Raw genomic sequence first — 20,849 nt, forward strand, 5'->3', positions numbered from 1 at the left:
ATTCTGAAGAGCACTCATCAAATAAAATTCTGCCGTTGGAATTACTTTGAGAATTATTCCATGACCGATTTTTGGCATTGAAGTCACCAATGACAAAAAAATTTGACTTATTGCGAGTCAATTTTCGCAAGTCAGTGTGGAGCAATTAACTTGCTGTCCAGAGCATTGAAAAGACAAATAGGCAGCTATGAAAGTATATTTATCGAACTGTGTTTCAACAGAAACACCTAAAGTTTCAAAAACTTTAGTTTCAAATGAAGAAAATAGTTGATGTTTTATACGCCTATGCCCCATCAAGTCGATCATTACAATAAACAAAAAAGTTAGGATCTCTTTTGAGTTTAGATCCAGGTTTTAAATACGTTTCGATAATAACTGCAATATGCACGTTATCAACCGTAAGAAAATTAAACAGCTCGTCCTCTTTACCATTCAGAGAACGAGCATTCCAATTTAAAATATTTAAATTATTATTTGGATCCATTAGAAAAACGTAATCCAATAACAATTTGATTTGTAAATTTTACACCAACTTGGACTGCTTCAGTCATAGTGATGGCTTTGAACATTGCATCAATCATTAGATTCAATTGTTCAGTTAGAAAATTAAAATCAGAGGCAGACATATCACTTGAAGTGAGTACATCTGATGATTTCCCATTGGAATTTTCGGTAGACGAAGAAGTGGAGTAGGAGTTACCTGTGGCGGTAGGGTTTTTTTTCATTTGATTTGAAACAAGTAGAATGAGTACTCATAGTACGAACAGGGGAGGAGTTCAAATTACCAGCTACGATATCGACAAAGGTAGATACATTCGAAAATGAAAGATTTGAACGGCTACCCGACGGATTAAAATTTGTTTGTGAATGATCATGATTATGATGTTCCTGATGGGTATGATTCATGATCAAGCGATCGTTAACTGAAAAATGAGCATTGTTCGATACTCTACCAGGCAAATTCCGGAAACGACCGTTATCGTAACGGATATTATCCTTCTTCTGCCTGGCACGAGCCTTAATGACTCTTTTGCGTTAAGGGCAATTCCAAAAATTTGACTTATGTTTAGCCCCGCAATTAGAGCATATGAACTTGGTGGTATCTTCCTTCAATGGACAGACGTCCTTGGCGTGAGAAGAACCTCCACAAATCATGCATCTAGCATCCATGCGATCCCACTTTTGGCACCGACGGCACTGAGTGGGGTTCTGGTAATTTCCTGCAGGTTTCTGGAAATGTTCCTATGTCACACTAACATCAAACAAAAGATTTGCTTTTTCTAAAGCTTTAATATTATTTAGTGTTATGTATCTAGATATCACAATGTAACTCATCGATATTGATCTAGGGAAGAAACTCAGCGATAGTTCATATCCGCTAATGTTAAATGAGATTCTCATCAGGCAATACTATTGCTATAGTATAAAAGCAATCAGAGAGATTGTGAAGGCCTCTTTTATCTATTGCTCTTCGAGCGAACAACACCGTTGTAAGTATAGTTGGTAAGAATAAATAAGTGAAACCAACAACGCGTGTGAAAGTTACTCCCAGCCTCCGAACTCCCCGAATACAACAAAAGTTGGAGACGAGGTAAAGTGGAGAGTGTAGTGACGATCGACGAAAGTGTACCTACCGCATGGCGAAAATCACGTGGAGCGCAGAAACGGAGTGAGGTTAAGTGCTACCGTTTGTTCAGTGCACAATAGGCTGATATACAAAAGCGTATTCAGTTTTGAAGAGCACGTATCGCGAAACGAAGTGTGTTATTGCTATCGTTTGATCAGTGTGGAACCTTCCAAAGATGACCGAGGAAGACAATACCAAACACGTGGTGGCCGGACCGTCCGGTAATGTTAAAATCGCGATGAATTTCGGATCGTTTGATAACTACGTCGCGGGTGATGACTTTGAAGTGTATGAGGAAAGAATGCTTCAACATTTTCTTCTGCATGACATTCCGGAAGGCAGAAAAGTAGCGTTTCTTTTAACGCACCTCGGAATGGACACGTATGCCATTCTGAAGAAGCTATTGCAGCCCGTGAATCCTAGCACTAAAACGTACGCGGAATTAGTAGCAGCGCTCAAAAAGCACTTTAGGCCGGATGTGAATAAGGTTAGTGAGCGATATCGATTCCATCAGGCAGATCAGAAAGCGGGTCAAATAGTGTCGGAATATGTGGTCGAGTTAAAAGCTCTCGCGGAGAAGTGTGAATTCGGTGATTTTTTGACGGAAGCCCTCCGAGACAGGTTCGTGTTCGGTATATACGACAGTAGGCTCCGTACCCACCTACTCAAGCAGAAAAACCTAACTTTCGAAAAAGCGGTGGATGAAGCGTTGAACTGTGAATTAGCCGAAAAGGATAATAAAGTGCGGGAAAACGTGTTGAGTGCGCACGTGGTGCAATCTGGTAAGTCATACCGGAGTCGTAGCAAAAGTCGTTCGAAGTTCGCGAATAGCAATGGCGGTCAGAAAAATCAATATGGCCGGCGAAGAGTGTGTGAAAAGTGTGGTAGAGATCACGAACAAGGGAAGTGTCCAGCGAAAAGTTGGAAATGTTTTGCGTGTGGCAGGCAAGGACATGCTGCAAATGTGTGCTTTTCGAAAAATTCGAAGCAAAATCGTAGTGGAAGCCAGGATTCGAGAAGAAACCAGACCGTAGGCACGGTTGGTGCTGGTGAAGATTTGGCAACAGAAATAGCAAATCTTCGGATGCAGTTAAATTCGGTGAAGAACGAGACCTTGTTAGTGAAGAGCAAGGAAGCAACCGAAACGTTATTTGTGGACAACCGACCGATTGAGTTTGAAATTGACAGTGGGGCATGTGCTACAGTGATTAGTGACAGTTTGTACCGAAAGTGGTTCTCGAGTCGTCCGTTGTTCAGTATAAACGATGATTTTTCAACTGTAACGGGACAAGGTATTAAAGTGATTGGGGGATTCAGTGCAGATGTGTCCAAGTGTCAGCGTGGTCCGAGTGAAAAACTTGCGCTAGTAGTGATCGAAAGCAGCAAAACCTTCAGACCGCTTCTGGGGCGCACGTGGATGGACGTCCTCTGGCCCGGATGGAGGAACAAGTTCAAGGAAAGTATCGTGAGTATGAACCGTGTTGAAAGTACCCTCCTTGATTCGATTCGTTTGAAATACCCCAATGTGATTTGTGACGATAACACTCCAATTCGTGAGTTTGAGGCGGAGATTGTCATGGAAGACAACGTTAGCCCTATTTTCCACGTTGCTTATTCACCACCCTTTCAACAACGACCAGCGATTGAGGCTGAGTTGAATAGATTGTGTCAGGAAAACATTCTGAAGAAAGTCGCGTTTAGTAAGTGGGCTTCTCCCATAGTTGTTGTGCCTAAGCCCAATGGCAGCTTGAGACTGTGCATTGACTGTAAGGTAACCATAAATCCTTATTTGCGTTCGGAACATTACCCGTTACCGAGAATCGACGACATTTTTGCCAAGTTTGCAAACTGTAATTTCTTTTGCGTTATCGATCTTCGTGGTGCGTATCAGCAGTTGAATGTTTCGGAAAACTCTCAAGCGTATCTAACAATTAATACGCACATAGGGATTTTTCATTATGTGCGATTGCCCTTTGGCGTGGCGACTGCTCCATCGATCTTCCAAAGTATCATGGATCAGATCTTAGGAGACATAGAAGGATGTGTAACGTATTTAGACGACGTGCTGATAGGAGCAAGAACATTAGAAGAGTGCAAACAAGTTTTAGACAAGGTGCTAGAACGTTTAAGCGGATTCAACGTGAAAATCAATACCGAAAAGAGCAAGTTTTTTGTAACGTCTGTGGACTATTTGGGTCACACAGTTAGTAGCGATGGAATTCGTCCAAATCAGTCCAAAGTAACTGCAATTGTGAATGCACCAGCTCCTACAAACATTAGTGAATTACAATCGTACTTGGGACTGTTAAATTATTATTCAAAGTTCATTCCGAACATCTCTTCAGAGTTGAGAGTTCTGTACAGACTATTGAGAAAAGATGTAGTGTTTAGTTGGGATAGTGATTGTGAGAAGTGTTTTGTGAGAAGCAAAGAGCTGATTTTGAAGAACAATGTGTTGCAACTCTACGATCCAAACAAACCAATCGTGGTTGCAGCGGATGCCAGCCCATATGGCGTAGGCGCTGTGTTATCTCATATTGTAGATGGAGAAGAAAAACCAGTCATTTTTGCCTCGTGTACATTATCGCCTGCTGAGAAAAATTACTCGCAGCTTCATAGGGAAGCTCTAGCCATAATATTTGCTGTGAAGCGTTTCCACAAATACATTTATGGACATCGTTTTAAACTCGTGTCAGATTGTGAAGCGTTGAAGGAAATTTATCATCCTCGCAAAGGAACATCAGTGATTTCAGCATCTAGACTTCAACGTTGGGCAGTGATTTTGTCTATGTACGATTACGAATGGGAATACAGGCCAAGTAGGAATTTGGCTCATGCAGATGCATTATCCAGATTACCTGTGTCAGGTGGCACAGAAATTGAAGAACTGTCCATCAATAGATTGCAAGAATGTCCAGAATTTCCGTTGAAAACTTGTGATGTAGCGGAATTCACAGCGAAAGATGATGTTCTTTCGAAGGTATATGATTATGTTCTGTATGGATGGCCTCGAAAAATCCCAGATTCTTTGCACTATTATTACAAATTGCGTAATTCGTTAAGTTGTCAAGATAATTGCTTGTTCTATGGTGATCGAGTAGTGATTCCAGATAGGTTGCAGAAAATTGTGCTTAAAATGCTTCACACTAATCATGATGGAATAGTTAGAGAAAAGATGTTAAGTAGAGGATTATTTTGGTGGAAAGGTATGCAAAAGGACATTGAAGAGCATTTCAAACAGTGTTCAGTGTGTGATCAGAGACGAAGCGTTCCTAAAGAAAAGGTAACATCTAAGTGGACAAGTTGTACGCGTCCAATGGAAAGGATCCATATAGACTTTTTTGAGTTTGAAGGCAAGATGGTGTTACTGATTATAGATTCATTCACAAAGTTCATTGAAGCAAGAGTGATGAATAGAACCAATGCAGAACAGGTTAACGAACGGTTAGAAGATTTTTTCAAGTTTGTGGGATTGCCAGAGCAAATGGTATCCGATAACGGGCCTCCGTTCAGTTCGTTTGAGTTTGTGCAATATTGGGAATCGCGTAACGTTAAGATTATCAAATCTCCAGTGTACCACCCACAATCGAATGGTGCTGCTGAACGAGGTGTTCAGACCGTGAAGAACTTTTTGAAAAAGAGATTGTTAGAGAAACAAGGCAAGAGAACTATTATCAAGGAAACTGAATGACATTTTAGCTTGGTATAATAGTACTCCTTCGACAGCTACTGAGAAGTCACCCAGTTAGATGATTTTTAGATTCAAACCAAGAACTGTATTGACAAGTATAAACCCGAAGACAAGCTTATGTGAGACAGGGACAGATAAGGTCAATCGTAAGAGCGTAACGTTTGATGAATCCAAAAATGCAGAATATGTTTATGATGTCAAAAAGAAAAATTGTTTGAAAGAAAATTGTAACCCCAACCAAGATTTTAAAAAAGGGGAAAAGGTTATGTACCGAAACCATTTTAAAGAATTAGTCAAGTGGATTCCAGCAATCATTCTTGAGAGAATCGGAAAATTTTTGTATAAAATAAAGTTGTTGGAGAACGATAGTGTTAAAAATGTTCATGTAAACCAGTTAAGATATCCAAGCTCAATTGTAAAAACGAATTTTGCAAAAGTGCCAGAAAGATCATCAGAAAATATAACTATTAAGCGTAGGCGTAGTGAATCGTTAGGTGAATCACCACCTAGAAAATTTCAAGCTGATGAGAGACAAAATCGATGCGGATCAAATGAATCAATTTTCCTCAGAAGATCAGTAAGAACCAGAAAGTTACCAGAGTGGTTTAGATTTGAAGATTATGAAAGGTAGTAGTAAGAAATCAAAAAAGGGGAAAGTTGTTATGTATCTAGATATCACAATGTAACTCATCGATATTGATCTAGGGAAGAAACTCAGCGATAGTTCATATCCGCTAATGTTAAATGAGATTCTCATCAGGCAATACTATTGCTATAGTATAAAAGCAATCAGAGAGATTGTGAAGGCCTCTTTTATCTATTGCTCTTCGAGCGAACAACACCGTTGTAAGTATAGTTGGTAAGAATAAATAAGTGAAACCAACAACGCGTGTGAAAGTTACTCCCAGCCTCCGAACTCCCCGAATACAACATTTAGTTCTTTTTTGTTAAAGTGAACTGAATAAAATTCTTGAGAAAGCCCTTTCCGAACAATACCAGATTGGGTTCTCTTTTTCATAATGATTACTTGGACTGGGGAAAATCCAAGTAAATCATTTATTCCATTTTTGATGTCTTCAGGTGATTTATAGTCACTCTCTCAAGACAACTTTGAACAAACGTCGTCATAAGTAAAATAAAATATGCTTCTTCTCTCCAAGATGTTTGAGAAGAAGTTCGCGATCTTTAAGAGTTTCCGGCAAAACGCGACAGTCTGCTTTCTTTGCGGTTTGGAAGGAAACCTTGATTCCCCTAATGGAGTTCAAGATCTCCTGCCTAAATCCCCCAAATTCGGAACAACTGACCACGATAGGCGGCACTCTTTGCTTCCTCACTTGAATCAAAGAGCCTGGGCTAGAGGCTGCTTCGATTTGGTGTTCGGAAAATTTGTCTAGAGCATCGAACTGATTGCTCATTTCAATACAATTATTCATTTCACCCTTGGAAGAAAGTTCGCATTCCGGGGAAGCGTCCTTTCTTCCATTCTTGCCACGTGTAGTGACAGTTTTAAAACCCACTTTTTTGGAAGGAAGTAGTGAATTCAGCGTTTCACCTTTCCTTTTGTTTGTTGTTGATACCATGTTTAGTTAATAAACGAAAGAAGACGTGACCTTCGAGAGGTTTTTTCCCAAGATGGTGTCCAAGAAGGATTACCACCGCTAACTTTCGCCAACGGGTCCAACGAAAAATCGAAGGCACGGGTCCAAACAAGGATCGTAAAGGGATCAATAGTAGAAAAAATAGTACTGAAAAGTACTGTTTTAGCAGCACTGAATAGTACCGTTTTTAATTTTAGCACTGAAAAGTACTGTTTATGTAGCACTGAAAAGTACTGTTTTATTGCTTTAGTTAGTTTAAAAAAAAAACTTCCAAGAGCAGAGAGAATTCGTGTACGTACAGCACGAAAGTACGATGCGCACTGATTTATTTTTTTAATACATTGAAATGCTCATGTTCTGTTAATAAAAGTTGTAGTGTGAAGTGAAAAAGTGAATCACTATTAATGATGTGACTTGTGTGCCGTTTGTCGGGATCCAGCTTTTTATGCTGCCATTTAGAGGCCGTGATGTGTTACATACCAAACATACACAACATAATTTAAACAAATCCGGTGAGTTTGTTGCATGTTTCTATAAATCGCATTACTATATACATCGGGTCGATTTGCGCATTTCGATATCAGTTAGTTATCACGGAGTTATGTATATCATCGTCCCGCAATTTTTTTTCTTATTGTGCTGGTTTTTGGAAGTTGACATTTTTTTCCGTTTGCGCGTGCGATGATTGTTGGATAACTGATAGTTGCTGACTGACGTATCTTTTTAGCCAGTTTTTGTGCGCGTATTCAATGCGTGTTTTTTTTCAGCGATCCGATAACCCGGGATGGATTGCTTGCATTTCTTTCTAAGCAGAAAAATAGACCTCAATCATCCTATCCAAAGAATTGAGTAGTGCTATGCACAATTTAATTATAAATATAATTAATAAAGCATGTATTTCTTTTGATTGCCGGCGTTCAAAAGATTAATTATACAACACATAAACTACAAATGCTCTGTGTCCATCGCCAGCTTTTCAGGCGAATCCTGACCTTATCTTATAACCACACACCCCCCCCCCCACCCCTTATCTCCATGGTACTTAGGAGGGCGTCGCTGAGTCGGTGGCCTCTCATTAAGTAAGTGCTACATCAACATTTCCTTACCCTATCCCAAGTTACGGTAAATATGGGCGTGGCCAGGAATAGCAATATCCATGCTTTTGATAATATTGTTCATGATTGGGCCAAGGTTTACTCCATAGCCTTGTTCCTGAAAGCAGTCTGGATGAGATTATCAAATGACACATGAATGTTGCTATGTAGTATCCAATCTACGTAGTATACGCTAACGCTATAAACTTTATTTATAACCATCACTGACAAAAATTTTCTCACTATGCGCTAAAAATAGCCGACTGGACTCAATTTGGACAAGCACTAAATATCAGCTGAATGTTATGCTTGTTCAGTTGTTGATAAGCGTACCATGTGTTGTTTAGACATTATCGAATTGAAGTTCAAACATGATCAATATTCAGCTATGAAAGGTTTATATTTTGCACTAGACAGTGTGTTCTCATCAATTCGAGGATGACGCAAATGGCAAGGCATACCGCTGACAATGAAAGGTCTCGAGTTCGAATCCAGTATCGAACCGAATTTTGAATGTGGTTGTTATATAATGAAAATTGTGTACACTACATATAAAATGCCTAGAAGTGTTTGCTTCTTATTTGTTTTTAATTATTAAATTATTAAACACCAGCCGTATTAAGGCTGAACTGAATGCTTGGAAAACGTTTTTCGAGGTGAAAAATAAAGTTGATATTCAGTGCTTTGAAGTTTCTCCAAATTCGTGTGAACAACGCCTGAACAATGGTTGGCCATGAAAATTATTAAAATGTTATTAAACTTGATACTCAATAAAACTGTTGGTGTTTGTTAAATGAGTGAATGTTAGTTGGGAAGTTCAGAGCAAGATCGGCGCAAGTCAGGAAAGGTTCAATTAAGCCTACTCCCACTAGCTAAGGTTGCGGGTTTATAACGTACTTGAAGGTTTGCAAAGGTTTTAACGGGACGGTGATAGCCGTAGGCAACCTATCCTTGGGCTGACTAGAAACCGGTGAACTGAGTCCAAGTCACGGGCAAGCCAACTGATGGTTTTTCATTGGCGCTAGGGAACAAGTCCCTAGCACCCACCTCTTAGTCCTCTAGTCTTCCAGTCTTTTAGAATTCTAGCTTTCTAGTCTTGTAGTCTTCTAGGCTTCTAGTCTCCTAGATATCTGGTTTTCTAATCTTCCAGTCTTGTAGTCTTCTAGTTTTCAACTCTTCTTGTCTTCTAGTCTTCTAGTCTTCTAGTTTTCTAGTCTTCTAGGCTTTAATTTTTCTAGTTTCTAGTCTTCAAGTCTTCTAGTATTCTAATCTTCTAATCTTCTTTTCTTCCAGTCTTCTAGTTTTCTAGCCTTCTAATCATATAGACTAGATTCTTAAACGCATCTAGTACCAAAACTTGCTGATTTGATATCGAGGATTAGATGAACACCGAGTTAGGATCTGTCATGGAAGTCCCTTCAAAAGGCATTCTAGTTCATCATACAATCCCTCGCCTTGATGTTTCAAACAAGCTTGGCTGCTAGTTTTCATCGAACACGGCTCGTTATGCAAGCATTTTCTAGATATGCAAAAAAAAGTTTAAAATCGTTAAACTCCGTGTTCGGCATACCTCTCTTCGTACGTGCAAATTATGCCCAATTGAGAAACATCGCACCAAGCGGCATGTGATAATAAACGTGCCAATCACAGCAGCATCACCGTTTTTGTGTGCAATTATCCTTTGGCATTTTGTTCTATTTTCCTGAAGCGAAACGAAGCGTGGGAATCTGTGGCCAGTTCACTATCATTAGCAGTAGTGTTGTACGACATATTTGTCGAAAAATCGCTGGAAATGTGCCAATTTTTACTAATTGTCCTGCTCACCTTGATAATTTCATAAGCCACTGAAAAGAACCTGATCCGAGGAGCTTGAAATGATATGGTACCGGAAAGTGTTAATGTTTCGTGAGCAGTGTCATAATAGGGAAGGTTGCAATGTTTTCATCCTCTGGAAACTACGAACGAAAACAGTTAAACTAAACTTCTAGTCTTCTGGTCTGTTGTTCTACTAGTCTTCTAGTTTTGTAGTCTTCAGGTCTACTAGTCTACTAGTCTTCTAGTCTTCTAGACTTCCAGTCTTCAAGTCTCTCGTATTTAATTGAGAATTTAGTATAGCAACAATTATATTAAATCAAAACCCAATTAGCAATAAGACAGTTAACATATTTGGTTGAACACAGCATTCCTGTAAATTTCACAAATATTTCTCTAGTCGTTCTTTCCTAGCTTTATGATTCCTTAACCCATCTCAGAGTAAAACGAGCTTCCGACATCCAAACAGCTGGAACAGGTTGAGAATTTCCCCGAACCGAAAATTCCAGTGTGTAAATATTCGCGTTCTTTACTAGACGGATGAGCGCCGCTGGATTGTAACGTGACCTCCTTCAGCTTCCACTTCCATCCACCATGTCTAGTTTTGCGTTTAGAAAGGAATGCCAGCGAAAGAGGTAGACTCTGCTACCGACCGGAATCAAAGCAAGAATTCAAACATGTTCCTCGGATCGGAACACAAGTATGGTAATTACACAGCTAATGACGACAGCCAGCTGGAGAGCCGACTTGATGACGACTTCTCCGCCGCAAAGGTACGCGAAAACATAATTTTACAAAACGATAAACACTTTCGTGTCGATCGCAGAGGGTTATTTGCCACGGGGGGCGCCATATATGCTAATTTATCCAGCAAACAGTCCCAAGCCCATCGAAATAGCGCGCGAGACGAGCCGGCAGACGCGACTTCCCGGAGTAGGTACCGTCAGCTATTGGAGCTACATGCAAATATACACAAGCCTCCGGTTCACGGCAAATCGCAATTAAATAGCTGAGACTTTGAAGTATGTTTGCTTTGCTGGATGATGTTTGCTCTAACTGGAGCAAAATGTGTTTCCGTTTGGCGTTTGTATTTTCTTTCCTTTAACTGAAGGGATGTAATGTGTGCGAAACTGCTCTTGAGCTTGCTTAATTCAAATGAGAAATCTTACGCTTGATAGGGATGCTGTTGTCAATGAAAGCTTACACAAGCAGTCGTAATAAGGTTACATCGAAATATTTTCTTTGAGTGACCCATCCAGTTGTCAATTTGAACGCATACTCAACCTCTTTCGGTTTATCATATACAATCCGACTTTTCCTAAAACCATTATTGGGGGATCGTAACAAAATTGGTCGTAAACTAAAAATAATTATAACGAAATATTTGAGAAAAAATGCAACGTCTGGACATGAAAACCCAGATTTATGATATTCTGCCAAGTTGAAACATGATTTGAAATGTATCCAAAATAATCAACAATAAATTTTGAAAATATAGATATCGATGTTTGATGCTGGAAAAATTGGTCGAACGAGACGACTAAGATCAATATGTCTAATTTTCTAACAGCAAATAACTAGCATTTAGCAGCTATTTCTGAGTTTCAAGTCTGGATCCAAACTCAAAAGAGATCTAAGCTTTTTTGTTTATCGGGATGATCGACTGAGTGGAGCATATGGTGGAGTTGCAATCATCATTCATAGGAGTGTAAAACATCAACTTTGACCAATTTTTCGTCATTTCATTCCATAATTTAAAAAAAACTTTGGGTATTTTTATTAAAACAGAGCTTTGTAAAAATACTTTCATAGCTACTTATTTGCCTTTTCAATGCAATGGAGAGCAAATTAATTTGCTTCAAACAAACTTGCGCAAATTGACTCGCAATTCGCCAAATTTGAATACCATTTATAACTTTACCAAACATCGCTCGTGGAACAATTTTAAAGCAATTCCAATGGTAGAATTTTATTTGAAGAGTGCTCTTCAAGATATTTTTCAATTCAATACCCTGATAGTCCTACTTGTTTTTCCTCTTTTACAAACCCTTCTATGAAAGATTTGGTCTTAACCGACTCCAGTCACTGTCTAATTTGATAACTTGTGAAGATATTGATGGTTTATCAAGACAGCTGTTAGACTGAATTTTGGTCGTGAAACAAACCTTCGTAAAATAATAAACTATGCCAATAAGTTTTCTGAAAGACATCTTTGAAACCATAAGGGTTATTTTTCTCGATACTTGATACAGTCCAATCGAACAAAACTTCCGAATCAGTGTACCTTCGTTATCCCCAACGACCGAATCAATTCCCAATCCAATTTAGAAATCGAAACCCCACCTCAAAAAATCCCGATGAAGCCCACGCAGCACATTTTAAAATATCGCGTTTCTTTACCCTTGTTTTTGAGCTAAAGCCCCAACAGAAAATGATCGATTTGTTTCAATTTCAACAAACAACCCATCCGAAAATGTCCCCAAAGTACACCAGAAGACCGTTCCTCTATCTTCCTCCTCAAGGAATGGCAATTATGGCACATTATTTCGGACGCTTTCGCTTTCGGCACTCGATCATTAATAATTGGGTGTTCCGTTGGGAAATTACGCACCAATTTGCCGCAAGGAAAAGAGAAACCATTCCCGCGTTTCTCGGACTTTCGACCGATACATTTCGATTCGGGAAGGGTCTGCGCCCTAGCTGGGAACGATTATTAGGGTTTACTGTTTCGCCGCATCTTAAAAGTGGAAATAAAAATATTTGAGTTGTTGTAGGCAACTACATTGAATGTGGGACAATAGTTGATGGCTATCTCCCACTATGATATCTTCACTAGAGTTAAGGACTTTATGGGATATTAACGAAGCTATAAAGGATAATGTGAAATAATTACTATCGATGCCATTGGTGCCCTCTGTTGTGTTCAGACGAATCCTGTCGCAGGATTTATACGAAACCTGTCTCAGGAATCATTCTAATACTGTCTCAGGGTTCGGTCGAATCCTGTCTTAGGATTCGGTCGAATCCTGTCTAAGGATTCGGTCGAATCCTGTCTCAGGATTCGATAGAATCCTGTCTCAGGATTTGATAGAATCCTGTCTTAGGATTCAGAAGAATTTTGCCTCAGGATTCAGACAAATCCTGTCTCAAGATTCAGACGAATCCTGTCTCAGGATTTATTCGAATCCTGTCTCAGGAATCAGTCGAATCCTGTCTCAAGATGCAGTTAAATCCTGTCTCAGAATTCAGTCGAATCCTGTCTCAGGATTCAGTCGAATCCTGTCTCAGGATTCAATCACTTTCCTGTCTCAGGAATCAGTCTAATCCTGTCACAATATTCAGTTGAGTCCTGTCTCAGGATCCAGTTGAATCCTGTCTCAGGAATTAGTCAAATCCTGTCTCAAGACTCAGTCGAATCCTGTCTCAGAATTCAGTCGAATCCTGTTTCAGAATTCAGTCGAATCCTGTCTCAAAATTTAGAAGAATCCTGTTTTAGGATTCAGACGAAACCTGTCTCAGGAATCAGTCTAATCCTGTCACAAGATTCAGTTGAGTCCTGTTTCAGAATTCAGTCGAATCCTGTCTCAAGATTCAGTCGAATCCTGTCTCAGGATTCAGTCACTTTCCTGTCTCAGGAATCAGTCTAATCCTGTCACAATATTCAGTTGAGTCCTGTCTCAGGATCCAGTTGAATCCTGTCTCAGGAATTAGTCAAATCCTGTCTCAAGACTCAGTCGAATCCTGTCTCAGAATTCAGTAGAGTCGTGTCTCAGAATTCAGTCGAATCCTGCCTCAGAATTCAGTCAAATCCTGTCTCAGAATTCAGTAGAATTCTGTTTCAGAATTCAGTCGAATCCTGTCTCAGGATTCAGTAGAATCCTGTCTCAGAATTCAGTCGAATCCTGTCTCAGGATTCAATCGAATCCTGTCACAGAATTCAGTAGAATCCTGTCTCAGGATTCAGTAACTTTCCTGTCTCAGGAATCGGTCTAATCCTGTCACAAGATTCAGACGAATCCAGTCTCAGGATTCAGACGAATCCAGTCTCAGGATTCAGACGAATCCTGTCTCAGGATTCAGACGAATCCTGTCTCAGGATTCAGACGAATCCTGTCTCAGGATTCAGACGAATCCTGTCTCAGGATTCAGACGAATCCTGTCTCAGGATTCAGACGAATCCTGTCTCAGGATTCAGACGAATCCTGTCTCAGGATTCAGACGAATCCTGTCTCAGGATTCAGACGAATCCTGTCTCAGGATTCAGACGAATCCTGTCTCAGGATTCAGACGAATCCTGTCTCAGGATTCAGACGAATCCTGTCTCAGGATTCAGACGAATCCTGTCTCAGGATTCAGACGAATCCTGTCTCAGGATTCAGACGAATCCTGTCTCAGGATTCAGACGAATCCTGTCTCAGGATTCAGACGAATCCTGTCTCAGGATTCAGACGAATCCTGTCTCAGGATTCAGACGAATCCTGTCTCAGGATTCAGACGAATCCTGTCTCAGGATTCAGACGAATCCTGTCTCAGGATTCAGACGAATCCTGTCTCAGGATTCAGACGAATCCTGTCTCAGGATTCAGACGAATCCTGTCTCAGGATTCAGACGAATCCTATCTCAGGATTCAGACGAATCCTGTCTCAGGATTCAGACGAATCCTGTCTCAGGATTCAGACGAATCCTGTCTCAGGATTCAGACGAATCCTGTCTCAGGATTCAAACGAATCCTGTCTCAGGATTCAGACGAATCCTGTCTCAGGATTCAGACGAATCCTGTCTCAGGATTCAGACGAATCCTGTCTCAGGATTCAGACGAATCCTGTCTCAGGATTCAGACGAATCCTGTCTCAGGATTCAGACGAATCCTGTCTCAGGATTCAGACGAATCCTGTCTCAGGATTTAGTCAAATATAGTCTTCGGATCACTTGAAGAATTCTGCTTCATGGTTTGTTGAAGAATTCTACATTAGTTTTAGTTTTATGATTTCATTAAATCGCTCAATAGTCGAAATGTGAACATCAATTTGTTATGGATATTAAATCAATAATCACCCTACTTACGATAACTTTCCTCTCTTCTCAATTTCAGGTGAACGGAGCGTGGACGTTGCCAAATTTTGTTTGTGATTTCTACATAGCAATGGATGTGATATGCTCAACGTCATCTATATTTAATCTAGTGGCAATATCAATAGACAGGTAAGTGACCTTATCGGGCACCCAATATACTTTTTCCGCTCGAGTGGACATTCCCATTTACAGCAAGTTGGCAATGGTGTCGCCTGTAGCTCGATTCTAGATTGGGTGAAAATTCTCCAAGCTCAGACGATAAAAAACTAGTTTCACAGCTTGATATCGATACTTCAGTACCTCCAACACTTTGCAAATTAAAGCAAACACTCGCTCCTCTTATTTTATATGACCTATAACCGAGGTCATCGGTGCAATAAACCCCTCTCTCCATCAATGTTTAGCTCATCATTTTAATGGACATGGGAATTGTTGAAATTTGCTTTTTTCCACACGATTGAAAACGATTCCTCCCTTCTAGCCGGCGTGCTCCAACAATCACACACACACAGATTTCCTCCACTTTAGTTACACAATAGCGATGTAGCAATGTATTTACAGGGGAATCATCCGTGCAGTTTGACGACGATGGAAATGGGAATTCTTTGCAAGGGTTTTCTTCCGCAAGAAGAGAAAAGCAGCTTCTTCTCCGTTTGCTTTTCCATGTTTTTCCGATGCAATCAAAATTGCATGCGTTCTACGTACGAGGAAGAGCCGCACTTCCTGACAAGACTTTTTTTGCTCCAGGAATGGGGATTTGAAACGCTGCTGCTCTCCTGAACGATATAGCCGGTGCACAGTTGCAGTTCGTCTTCCGCTTTCTGCTCGGAGTTTGCCGACCGACATCTTCCAACATTCCGCAATTCCTCTTGGCCTCTGCAGATCCACACATGTTATGTTATCTATCTAACCATTATTGCTTCCTCATACATATTTGATTGGAAAGATGATCAGTTCTCCATGATGTGAGACTTAGAGGCTGGGAGGGCTCTATGAGGGAATTCATATGTTACTCTTGTATTTTAAAATGTGAGGGGAGGGGAAGAAAGCTTGCATTGGATGGAATAAAAACCTGTTGTTTTGGTGATTGGATTGAATTTGAATGGTATTTGACAGTTGATGTTGAGAATGAGGACCACTTGATTGTAAATTTATTGGTGGTCTTGTTTTAGATCTTGGAAATTTCGATGAAGTGTGCAAATATTGACAAAATGATTGAGGCGGATATATTTTTAACAATATGCAAGAATATAGAACGAAGCCAAATCTGTGAAAAATTCAGACAATTATCCGATCGGATTGCAAGCCAATGAAGAGAAGGGGAACGAATTGATGGTGAATTAAGTTCATCCACTGCGAACCGTATGTACAGTTAACTCTCCCTTACTCGATATTCCGTATCTCGATATCGAGTTCGAGATCCATAGTAAAAGTTGGTTTTCATAACTGCCACGATGGTCTCTTGAATCGCAGTTGCACTGGTTTTGTGTTCTGTAAGTCGATACCTCCCTAACTCGATATTGTAGTGACCCTAACTCGATGGTCACTTCAATATCGAGTTAGGGAGAGTTGACTGTATTACTGATTTTACACAAACTCATGTGAGAATATAGGGTTTTAGAGGTAAAGCAAGTGCTGGCTTTGGTTAGCAGCTTACCAATGTATCAGGCGTCAGCTAAGAAACTTTTTACAGCCTTTTACAGATTCGGAAGAATTGCTTGGCCAGTGCTAAAAATTTCATGAAGATCCATAGATATACATAGATGGTCACTTTTGTAAATATTATTTTAAGAATTATTCAATATAAATGTAAACGTACATAAATTGTAATATAATTATATTATATTTTCATGTTCTGAAATGTTAACTTATTTTTTATTTAATCATATATTATTTCATTGTCAAAATTAACTTATATTCTATAGTTCACTTAACAAAAAAGTTCAAAATAAAATGCAACTTTCCAAAACCGCATACAAAATTTGCATACAATTCGCCTTCAACAAATGCTTGACGTCAAATAAATAAATAAATAAATAAATAAATAAAATAAAAGTCCCTGTCGCCTTACACACTACACCACTAATAAGCGTAAGGTTCAAAGTGCAAGCCCGAACGTTTACGATCGTTATAAATAGATCGGAGTCCAAAACAGACGGAACAATACAGGTCATTCAGATGGAATGATAGCGCCTTAATCGGTTCTCATTCGAAGTTGCTGAGGATCGTCGTTTGAAAAGCTCGTAAAATTCTAGGGGGTGCGAACTGGATATCCACAAGCAGCCAGGCTGCTGTCAAGCTCAAATTTTCATCAAAATTATCCGAGTATGCCTAGAAGTGTGTGGTCATTATTTCGTCACGCTAAACATGTTATACACACAGAAACAATCAACTGTTGAATAAACGTTTCACTTGGTCTTATTGATGTATAATATTTTCAGAACTTTTGTGAAATATATTTATACAGCCATGAAAAACCGATCTAGTGGGTCACCGAATTCCGTGAAAATTTACTATTTTGTTCCTTGTCTGAAATGAGGATACACTTGTTTTTGGATTTTTTATTAGGGTGACCATTTCCAAAATAGGGTGACCAGAAAAATCGCGATTTTGCAAAATTTTTATTAAAAAAAAAATCATATTTTTTGAACCGCTTGACCGATTTTCAATTTTCTTGGACGAAATAAAAGCTAAAGATTTTGACTTATCGAGAAAAATAAAGAATATCACAAAAAATGTTTTTTTGTCTAAAAAAATCAATAATTTCTGTGTTTTGAAGGCCTCGGCAATATTTTATATTTTGAGAAATATTATTTTGAAAATAAAAAAAAACAGTCATGTTTTATCGGCTCACAATGTAGGTCTCAGCCGAATGGACTCATTATTTAAAAAAAAAATCATAACTTTTCAGTAGCGCAACTGATTTGCAATCTTTTTTATGGAATGAGAGCTTAAGATTTCAACTTTTCAGAAACAAAAAAGTAAAACCCTATTTTTTACATGACAAATATAAAAAAATCTAGTTTTTTAGGAAATCTTTATATTTTTTCATTGAAAAAAATCAGAGTTTAATATTTTTCTGTTAAGTTGAAATCTTGAGCTTTCATTCTATAAAAAAGATTGGAAATCAGTTGAGCTATTGAAAAGTTATGATTTTTTTTAATAATAAATCCATTCCGCTGAGACCTACATTGTGTGCCGATAAAAAATTACTGATTTTTTATTTTCAAAATAATATTTCTCAAAACATAAAATATTGCCGAGTCCTTAGAAAAAGATTAGAAATCGGTTGAGCGGTTCAAAAGTTATGATTTAAAAAAAAATCTGTTCCGCTAAGATCTATGTGCCGATAAAAAATGACTGATTTTTTATTTTCAAAACATATATCTCAAAAAATAGAAAACATGCATCGCTGAAAATTTGACAATAAACGTAAAATAAACTGATCTTTCAAGAAAAATGAGAACAGTAATTGCCCCTTTGGTCCGGAGACCTTCAAAACACGAAAAAAACAGAAATTATTGATTTTTTTATGTAAAAAAAAAAAAAAATTGTGTATAATTTTATATTTTTTTGAAAAGTTCAAATCTTTAGCTTTCATTTCGTCCAAGAAAATTGAAAATCGGTCAAGCGGTTCAAAAGTTATAATTTTTTTAAATAAAAATTTGGCAAAATCGCGATTATTTTGCTCACTTTATTTCTGAAATGGTCACCCTAATCAAAAAAATCAAAAACACGTGTATCCTTATTTCGGATAAGGAACAATATAGCAAATTTTCACGGAATTCGGTGACCCACTTGATCGGTTTTTCATGGAATGGCTGTATACTAACATACGGTCTGAAACTATCTGTATCAGCTGATTCATTGGACTTATTGCCCTCGTCAAATTGCAGAAGCTTAGTGTGAAGCATTTTAAGTGTGCACCTTGAAAACGGTTTCCTGCGATACACGGAAACAAACAACGGTTAGCACTGGTGGAAAAATTTGTGTTCAGATTGAATGACCAAAATGTTCGGGACCGCACCCCTCAGGTAAAATTACTTCGGTAATTTTACGTACTTTCGTCCACGAAGATGTAAAATCATACCCTATCTGAGGACTTTCAGAATTTATACTCGTCCATTTTGACCTAGACCGTGGAAGTGGCAAGAGTGCGTGTTAATTCGTTTAGTCCCGCGGTGTGTTAAATTTGGTAATAGTTTAAAAATGTGAGAAGTCTTTTAGATTAAAATTAATGTTACTTTTTGTTCCTTTCTGTAGAGTAATAAGGTGTTAGCTTAAATTGAAAAGGTTTAGGGCGGTCAAGCTAGTTTATGTGTGCGTTTAAATAAAAAAAAGGTAATTGTGATTTTTTGTTGTGTGGAGAAATGTTTTGCTGAATGCGTCGAACAGCCGTTCGACGGCTTTTCATCCAGGATCTGCATCTAGCGATCAACGGCCTAAGCTCGGCACACTACACCAACTCGTCAAACGTTGCTCTCGACCCCACGCTTCAGCGCTCAAAAGTCCCGTTTTGAGGGGAAAGCCGGAAGGGAACAAACCATTCTGACAGAGCGGCCACCACCATTTCTATTACCTCGTGGACAGGCCACGTGTAAAGCCCCCGACGATCTCCACCGTCGTCAACTGCGTCACCCGTCACCGACGCAAGTGATTACCAGCGTGCGACACTTCATCCAGAGGTAAATCAAAAGGTCGCAGTTCATAGCCGTATTTGGAGTGGTAGGCGTAATACCACCAACATCGATGTGCTAAATCCGGAGTTCTTCTTTGCCGTCTCATTCTCCGGCAGGCACTTCTGCTTTGCCAGCGTATTCAACGGTCGTCGCTTCTGCTTTTTCGGCGGCATTCATCGCAGCATGCAAAAGGATCTGTGAGTGCAAACCAAAACCAACTAACCATGCGCATGCATTGAACTCCACACAATGAACCGAGCTCGGAAAGAAGAAAATGTCGATAGAAGTAGATTAGAGAATCAGTACACACATAAGGGGAAGCTAGGTAAATGTACACTCTGAAAAAAATCAAAACTAAATAGTTTAAATGCCACACTAAACCACTATCCACCTGGTTGGGTCTAGACCTTGTTTAGCCTGCTACTAAACGGGCCTAGTATAACTTTGATGAAATCGGCCCGAAGATTAGGTTGCATTCATCACTGTCTAGATTAACTTTGACCGTGCTTAAAAATGGACCTCTTTTCATTTAATAGAAATCAAATAATACTAAATTCGTTCAAAAATATATGTTTTATTAATAAAGATTGCTTTACTGAATGCTAACGGGATTAAATGTCACCCCGGTGAGATGGCCGGGAGTTCTGCCTCCTGGTACTTTCAAGTTCAACTACGAGCCACATGCGAGATCATATTGGCCGCGGTCCCAACCCGGGCGGACGGAGGCGGTTCCTGCAGTTCCCGTACTTGATCCTCCATTTGCGTTCATTGGAGACGTAAACATTCCTTCTGCAGTGAGCATTTTGTTGCTGTTTTTCCATTCATTCCGCTTGCCGTTGATGAATCCTTCGATTAGGATAGGAGTTGGTGCTTAGCGATGCCGGCCAACTTGTCTTGTTCCGCCTGTTTAAGAATTGTAAGGTCCAGGGCTGGTAGCGATTGTGTGTAGGATAGGATCTTCAGAAACTTCATGCATGAAAAAAAATACCGGACATGAACCTAAAAGAGACAAAAAAACATCAACAGTAACCAAAAATAAATTAAATAAAAACCGTGAAACCAGAAACAAGCAGAAGATGAAGAGTTTTAAAAAGGTTTTTCAAATAATCCGATCATTTCTCTAATGATATTTCTAAAATTTTTTGGGAAGTTCTCGTGACATCATGAAAAGAATTTCTGATCGTATGACTGTATGTATTTTTCAAAATTTTATTCAAGAGATGAGATTCATTGGAAACAAATTCGATTATTTTCCATAAATTCTTTGCGATATT

The 20,849-nt window shown here is 39.1% G+C and overlaps 1 protein-coding gene across 1 annotated transcript in view; it reads left to right on the forward strand.

The window, feature by feature from the left end:
- LOC5564275 (dopamine D2-like receptor) overlaps positions 1-20,849 on the forward strand; it is a 754,420-nt gene that overhangs the window by 585,880 nt on the left and 147,691 nt on the right. Inside the window, 1 exon segment of the mRNA XM_021849536.1 lies at positions 14,916-15,025. Coding sequence (XP_021705228.1) covers positions 14,916-15,025 — 110 coding nt within the window.

The sequence above is a fragment of the Aedes aegypti genome, chromosome 3 (assembly GCF_002204515.2).
Source record: "Aedes aegypti strain LVP_AGWG chromosome 3, AaegL5.0 Primary Assembly, whole genome shotgun sequence".
NCBI classification, from domain to species: Eukaryota; Metazoa; Arthropoda; class Insecta; order Diptera; family Culicidae; genus Aedes; species Aedes aegypti.